An 8406-nucleotide genomic window follows, 5' to 3' on the forward strand; every position below is an offset into this window, starting at 1 on the left:
AGGGAGAGTTAGAGGGAGAAGCAGACTCCCCGCTGAGCGGAGAGTCCAACGTGAGGCTTGATCCCAGGACCCTGAGATCATGACCTGAGCTGAAGGCAGATGCTTAACCAACTGAGCCACCCAGGTGCCCAAAACTGAGGTGTTCTATGCTGTCTGCCAGAGCTTCCCAGTGGGACTGACACTGTTGCTCACAGCTGGGGCTTGCTCATGAATGCAATTTGCATTGACTTCCTTTCCTTGTCTTCTCCAGTGCTTCCTAGGACCATCCCCCACCTGAGACAAACCATTTGCCCCATATCCTTAACAGAATGAGACTTATCACCTGATCGTGGGGTAGGGGCAAGTCTGTCTAAAGCCTGCATCTTGCAGAAAGCCTCCAAAATGTATAATAGTCTGGGCTCCAAAAATCTTGGGAATAAATTAGTGGGTATGGGGAACTTTACCTTTTAATCACACAGTGAGGAGAACCCCTTGCTATATACACCTGCACCTCTTAAACTCTCATGCAGAACAATCACACCGAGAAATGTTAGCAGGTGCCTTTTAGAGAGAAAGATTATTGCAGTTAAGTAATTGTATAAAACTCTAGGTTGAATAAAGCTAAACAAATTTCTTTACAGTAGGACTTCTCAGAATCTTTAATATGCTTATGCATGTTATGATTCTTTAGGAAGGAACAACATGTTTGCCAAACTTCTTTTTTTTTTTGCCTCAAAATTCTTTGTCCTTTTGTTAAAGGGTATCCAAACATTACCAAGCCTTAGGAGGTTTCCTGAATGTTGTTTTCTGCCCATGTCTCCAGTATCATTTCCTACCACCCTATCCTTCTACCTCATACTTTAGCAAAGGCGAATTATTTGTATCTCCCAAATATTTCCAGTTTTACCCTTGTCTGTGCCTTTGCATGTGGCTGTTTGTTCTCTCTATCCAGAATATCTTCATCAACTCCCTTTGTCTTTCTGGTAAATCCCTAGTCATCTTTTCAAACCCAATTCAAATATTATCTTCCTCATTAAGCCTTCCTTCTACGGTTCAAACACATCTTCATTGCATATGTTTAAAGTTGCATCATAGTTATTCTGTTCCTTTTTTGCTTCCCTGCTGGTCTGAGAGCTTCATGGATACAGTGCCCAAGTATTTTCATCTGCGCATCCTCCGCTTATAGCAGTCTCTAACACAGAGAAAGAGATTAATAAGCATTTTCAGAGTTAAGTTAAACTGGGTCATATTTGTGGAAATGACATATCTAACCTTGAACTAAACTCACTATGCATGTTATGAGGAAAAGAAAAGTGGTAATGTCTGCCTGGTAACCGTTAGACAAAGATCCAGCTAAGACAGGGAAGTCCATGGCCACCCCACATTATTCTTCCTCTAAAGAAACAAACATTTCATCTCTCTGGAGGAGGAAATAAGACCTCAAGTGAGATCACTGGGAAGTAAGCAAAGTTGAACCTACCTCTAGGACTAGCAGATGCTGTGGGTGCCACAGGGACATGGACTGGTTCTGTGGCTCCTCCATGGGCTGCTTCATTGGGTATCTCTGGGATGTGCTCCACGATGCCGTCAGTCCCTGAAGGTGAGGGTGGAGAAGAAGCCTGGGTTAATTCATCTCACCCAGAAGGAGAGCACTGTCTAAATGGGTCCACTTAATTGACTATACAACTCAATTCTTTTCAAGTCCATCTGTGTGGACTTGAGCCAGGGCTATGTGCCACCAATGGCCACCCCTATCCATTGACCTACTCATCCACCTGTAGATCTGTCCATCTTTCCTTCCATCCATCCCTATATCTACCCATCCATCCTTCCTTCTTTCCTCCTTTCTCTACATCCATCCTCCCTTCTACACATTTACCCTCTCTTCTTTCATTTATCTGTTTTTCCATTCTTCCTTTTATCCCTCCAACCATCCAACCACTCTTCTACCTTCTTACCATCTCACTCATCACTTGCTTACTGAACACCCATGACTCAACTACTGAGCCACATTTTAAGACATGGGTCAATACCTATCAATGTGTTTAATTTTATTGTGAATTGAGAGGTAACCAAGTCATCTTCCTATAGATAATGGCTAGCAAAGCAGGTGCTAAGGTAGTTAGAGGACTTCTTTGTACTTGTCTCTGAGACAAAAGTTGGGGGCAAGTTCAACTTTTCAGAGGAATGGAATCCCCAAGAGTTTCCCTCCCTCATCTATGGATCTCTTGGAGGTGGTGTGCCTCCTCCTAGGCCCCCAGTCCTTCCCACATCCCATAGGTACTTTGTTCCATCATTTTACTTTGCTCACCTTTTTCTTTCACTTTTCCCTTGCTTTTGACTGTGTCCTCAACATAAAAACACACTCAATTCAAAGAGGGATATCTCCCCTGTATCTATGTGTAATTAGGCTGTTGTTCTAGTTCTTTGCAACTTACTCACACTCCCTTCATTAGAGTCTCTGAGGGCCCACATTTGTCAAAGGACTCACCCCACTTCAATGTGACTATTAGTAGCATTTGACAGAACTGACCATTTTTCTTCCTAAAACTCTCCCCTCCTATGGCTTCTGCAATGCCAGAATCTCTTGCTTTTTCTCCTCCCTCTCTGACCAATTAGCCTAATAACTAAGAGCATAGATTCCTAGTGCCACATACTCTGAATTCTTACCACTTATTAGCTTTATGAACTTGAGTAAATTACTCAACCCTCTGTTCTCAGTTTACTAATCTGTAAAATGGGCTTATAATCATCCTTTCTTCAAATTGTGTTTCAATAAGGATTAAATAAATTAATAGAACAACGCTTGACAGGGAATAAGTGCCCTAGAAAAAGTCTGTTGTCATTAGCATTATCATCAGCATAATCATAGTAATGTTAAAACATCTATCATGGTACTGGAATCATCTACTTACTTATTTATCTTAGTTTCCCCAATGCCTAGTCTAATGCCTAGAACTGAGGATAGACCAACAAATGTTTGCTAAAAGAATTTCTGTGCAGTAATAAACTCCTAAACTCCTTTATGCCTCTCAGGAAAAGAGTCATTTCCTATGAGTCACTAATAATTGGAGTATAGGACCTTACTTGTCAACTGTGTTGATTGTGGAGGAAGTTGAGAAGAACTTGTCACTGTTCCCAAGTTAATATGCTCTGTCATTCTGGTATCCACAATGGTTGATAAAGATGTCCTGACTGGCTCAGTCCATGTCTCCAAAGTACTGACCACACCCAAGGGTCCTTCAGCAGTGCTCCTCTCCGCCCCAGTGTTGGTGCCCACCATACGTTGGGTAACCAGTGAGGAAGTAATTCCATGGGGGGCTGGACTGGTTGAAGAGTAAGCAGGAGTGAAGGTCAAAGAGGGGAGTGGTATTGAAGCTGATGAAGGTAGACTCTCTGCAATGGTGGACATAGCATCCCCAGGGCCTCGTTCTGTTCTCAGAAATGGACTGGCTGAGAAGGTGGCTGAGCTGTCACCTGGAACTCCAGATGTAACTGTAGACAGAGAAGGCACCAATGTGTCAATTGAAACGGTCTCAGCTGAAGACAGCATTACTGTACTCAGGTAAGGAGTACTTTCTGATACAGACACGGAAACCTTGGATTCTGGGAAGGAGGTTACACCAGCAGGCCCTGCAAAAGAAAAAGGGATAAGAGTGAGAGAGAGATTTCCACCGAAATTTCAGCACACTGCCAGGACAAAGGCTGGTATGAAACTCATATTTTCACAGAAGAGGTGATATCAGTCTTGGAATATTTCAAAACATGAGTGGACAGAGAAGATAAAGGTGGGTTTGTGGGAGTAGCTGAACTAGAGTCCAGGGATATGAATGTTTCCTGAAGTCTAGAAGAGAGATGCGAAAGTGGCCCTGTCTCAATGTTCTAGGGTCAAAGAAGACAGATATTGGAGTGAAAATAGTGGTCTCCTCAATGGAACAGGAAGTATCCATTGGTTAAGAGGCCCTGCATGGACCACAGTGAATGCGGACAGAGGAAAGTGCTTCATATTTACAAAGGCTATTCTGCACATTACTTACAAGTATATATGTGAAAAAATATTCATACTCTATTTATCTGCAGTAACATCAAACGTGGCCAGTGTTTCACTGTGGAGGTAAGATGATTTTGGGTTACAAGACTAAAACTGAAAAAACTGAACTTTACAGGGACAGAAATGAGAATTGAGGTCACAGGAATGGGAAAGGAAGTTTACTAACAGATACTATGAAGGAATCTAAGGAAAGTAAGTTTGTGGAAGGGATCACTGCCAGAAAAACGAAGAGCAGAATTAGATCGGAGGAGCAAGATGGCGGAGGAGTAGGAGACCTAAATTTCACCTGGTCCCAGGAATTCAGCCAGATAAGGATCAAACCACTCTGAACACCTACAAACTCAACAGGAGATCAAAGAAAAGAATAGCAGCAACTCTCTGAACAGAAAAGCGACCACTTTCTGGAAGGTAGGACGTGCGGAGAAGTGAATCCGAAGCGCTATTCGGGAGGATAGATGGCGGGGGAGGGGGCCTCCATTGGCCGCTTCTGGCAAGTGCTAGAGCCGCGGAGCACAAAATCGGAACTTTTAGAAGTCGGCTCCTCTGAGGGACGTCGCTCCAGTGGCTAAGCGGGGGGTGGAACCCTCGCGGGACAGTGTGGTCTCAGGACCCTCAGGATCACAGAAAGACCAGGGGTGCCTGAGTGCGGCAGAGCTCCCAGGTATCGGATTGGGGAAGCCGGCTGCAGAGACGGAGCCGAGGCGCGGGCTCTCAGCTCGGGGTGCCATAAACTGTGATCCGCGGCCCAGTCGGGCCACTGCTCCTCCAGCAGGGACCCAACACGCGGCAGATCCGGGGAGACTCCCTTTCCTCCCCCCGGGAGGAGCGGCGCGGGAGTGAACCACAGGGATCTGCTGGGTTTGGAGACTCCACACGGGGTTGGGTGCCAGAGTTAGAAATGCTCGGTCACAGGCCGGGTGAGCACGGAGTGCGGCCGGACACCGGGGAGATGGGAGTGACTGACTGCTTTTCTCTGGGGGCTCACTGAGGAGCGGGGCCCCAAGTTCTCGGCTCCTCCTGGGCGGAGATTGGGAGGCCGCCATTTTCACTCTCATCCTCCAACACTGTACCGAGAGCTTGCAGGGAACAAAAGCTCCCGAGAGCAAACCTGAGCTGATTACTTACCCAGACCGACAAGGGCGGGGCAATTCCGCCTCCGGGAAAGACATTTGGGAACCACGGCAACAGGCCCCTCCCCCAGAAGATCAGCAAGAACAGCCAGCCAAGACCAACTTTACTGATCAATGAGAACAGGAGAACTCCAGTGCTGGGGGAATACTGCACAGAGAATTCATGGCTTTTTTACCATGATTCTTTAGTCTTTCACAGTTAATTTTTTTTTAACTTTCATTTTCTTTTTTCTTTTTGGATTTTTCTTTTTCCCTTTTTCAGCCAACATCGTTATCAATCCCCTTTTTAAAAAATCTTTTTTGTTTTTCATTTTTAGAGTCATAGTCTATCCCTTCATTGTAGTTAACCTTATTTTTGGTATATATATATAAGTTGTTCTCTCTTTAAAATTTTGGGATACACTTTCCTCTAACTGACCAAAATAAACCCTAAATCTCTAGTGTATGGCTTTGTTCTAGTCTCCTGTCTGATCACATTCTCTCCCTTTTTTTTTAAATCCTCTTCTTTCTTTTTACAACCAACTTCTTATCTTCTCAATTCCTTTTATAAAATCTTTTATAATTTTCACCTATACAGTCATATTCCATCCCTTCATCATATTTATCCTTACTTTTGTACATATATGTTTTTCTTTCTTTAAAATTTTGGGAGGCACTTTCTTCTAACAGACCAAAATACACCCAAAATCTAGTGTGTGGCACTGATCTGTGCACCAGCTGATCATATTTGATCATATTCTGTTTTTTGCTTGTTTGTTTTTATCTTTTTTTTCTTTTTTCTTTCTTTCCCTTCCTTTTCCCCCGGTTTCAGGTCTCTTCTGATTTGTTTAGTGTATATATTTCTGGGGTCATTGTTACCCTGTTAGCATTTTGTTCTCTCTTTCATCTATTCTCCTCTAGACAAAATGACAAGATGGAAAAATCACCTCAAAAAAAAGAACAAGATGCAGTACCGACTGCCAGGGACCTAATCAATACAGACATTAGTAAGATGTCGGAACTAGAGTTCAGAATGACGATTTTAAAGATACTAGCTGGGCTTGAAAAAAGCATGGAAGAAGGAAACCCTTTCTGCAGAAATAAAAGAACGAAAATCTAACCAATTCGAAGTCAAAAAAGCTATTAATGAGGTGCAATAAAAAATGGAGGCTCTCACTGCTAGGATAAAGGAGGCAGAAGAGAGATTTAGTGATATAGAAGACCAAATGATGGAAAATAAAGAAGCTGAGAAAAAGAGAGATAAACAACTACTGGATCACGAGGGCAGAATTCGAAAGATAAGTGATACCATAAGATGAAAAAACATTAGAATAATTGGGATTCCAGAGAAGAAGAAAGAGAGAGAGGGGCAGAAGGTATATTGGAGCAAATTATAGCAGAGAACTTCCCTAATGTGGGGAAGGAAAAAGGCATCTAAATCCAGGAGGCACAGAGAATCCCCCTCAAAATCAATAAAAATAGGTCAACACCCCGACATCTAATAGTAAAACTTATGAGTCTCAGAGACAAAGAGAAAATCCTGAAAGCAGCTCAGTAAAAGAGATCTGTAACCTACAATGGAAGAAACATTAGATTGACAACAAACCTAACCACAGAGACCTGGCAGGCCAGAAAGGACTGGCATGATATATTCAGAGCACTAAATGAGAAAAATATGCAGCCAAGAATACTATATCCAGCTAGACTCTCATTGAAAATAGAAGGAGAGATAAAAGCTTCCAGGACAAACAAAAACTAAAGGAACTTGCAAACACAAAACCAGCCCTACACGAAATATGGAAAGGGGTCCTCTAAGCAAAGAGAGAGCCTAAAAGTAACAGACCAGAAAGGAACACAGACAGTATACAGTAACAGTCACCTTACAGGCAATACAATGGCATTAAATTAATATCTTTCAATAGTTACCCTGAATGTAAATGGGCTAAATGCCCCAATCAAAAGACACAGGGTATCAGATTGGATAAAAAAACAAGACCCATTGATATGCTGTCTGCAAGAGACTCATTTTAGACCCAAAGACATCCCCAGATTGAAAGTGAGGGGGTGGAAAACCATTTACCATGCTAATGGACACCAAAAGAAAGCTGGGGTGGCAATCCTTCTATCAGACAAATTAGATTTTAAACCAAAGACTGTAATAAGAGATGAGGAAGGACACTATATCCTACTTAAAGGGTCTATCCAACAAGAAGATCTAACAATTGTAAATATCTATGCCCCTAACATGGGAGCAGCCAATTATATAAGGCAATTAATAACAAAAGCAAATAAACACATCGGCAACAATACAATAATAGTGGGGGACTTTAACACCCCCCTCACTGAAATGGACAGATCATCTCAGCAAAAGATCAACAAGGAAATAAAGACTTTAAATGACACACTGGACCAAATGGACTTCACAGATATATTCAGAACATTCCATCCCAAAACAACAGAATACACATTCTTCTCTATTGTCCATAGAACATTCTCCAGAATTGATCACATTCTAGGTCACAAATCAGGTCTCAACCGGTACCAAAAGATTGGGATCATTCCCTGCATATTTTCAGACCACAATACTTTGAAACTAGAACTCAATCACAAGAGGAAAGTCGGAAAGAACTCAAATACATGGAGACTAAAGAGCATCCTATTAAAGAATGAATGGGTCAACCAGGAAATTAAAGAAGAATTAGAAAAATTCATGGAAATAAATGAAAATGAAAACACAAATGTTCAAAATCTTTGGGATGCAGCAAAGGCAGTCCTAAAAAGAAAGTATATAGCAATCCAAGCCTTTCTCAAGAAACAAAAAAAGTCTTAAATACACAACCTAACCCTACACCTAAAGAAGCTGGAGACAGAACACCAAATAAAGCCTAAGCCCAGCAGGAGAAGAGAAATAATAAAGACCAGAGCAGAAATCAATGAAATAGAACCAAAGGAACAGTAGAACAGATCAACGAAACTAGGAGCTGGTTCCTTGAAAGAATTAACAAGATTGATAAACCCCTGGCCAGACTTATCAAAAAGAAAAGAGAAATGACCCAAATCCACAAAATCATGAATGAAAGAGGAGAGATCACAACCAACACCAAAGAAATACAAACAATTATAAGAACATATTATCAGCAACTATATGCTGGCAAATTAGGTAATCTGGAAGAAATGGATGCATTCCTAGAGATGTATCAACGACCAAAACTGAACCAGCTGGGCTGTTCCTGTAACCACTAAGGAAATTGAAGCATTCATCAAAAA

The 8406-nt window shown here is 42.1% G+C and overlaps 1 protein-coding gene across 1 annotated transcript in view; it reads right to left on the reverse strand.

Annotated features, from left to right (window-relative positions):
* Positions 1–8406, reverse strand: part of LOC112816497 (mucin-16-like) — a 43941-nt gene continuing 35535 nt past the window's right edge. Inside the window, exons 4-6 of the mRNA XM_073889441.1 lie at positions 3067–3612; positions 1460–1573; positions 1–1171 (exon numbers count right to left, since the gene is read on the reverse strand). Coding sequence (XP_073745542.1) covers positions 1116–1171; positions 1460–1573; positions 3067–3612 — 716 coding nt within the window. The 3' untranslated portion in view covers positions 1–1115. The remainder of the gene's footprint in view (positions 1172–1459; positions 1574–3066; positions 3613–8406) is intronic.

This window comes from Callorhinus ursinus, unplaced genomic scaffold (genome assembly GCF_003265705.2).
Source record: "Callorhinus ursinus isolate GAN/ISIS: 27379988/994484 unplaced genomic scaffold, GSC_fseal_2.0 scaffold107, whole genome shotgun sequence".
In the NCBI taxonomy this organism is placed as follows: Eukaryota; Metazoa; Chordata; class Mammalia; order Carnivora; family Otariidae; genus Callorhinus; species Callorhinus ursinus.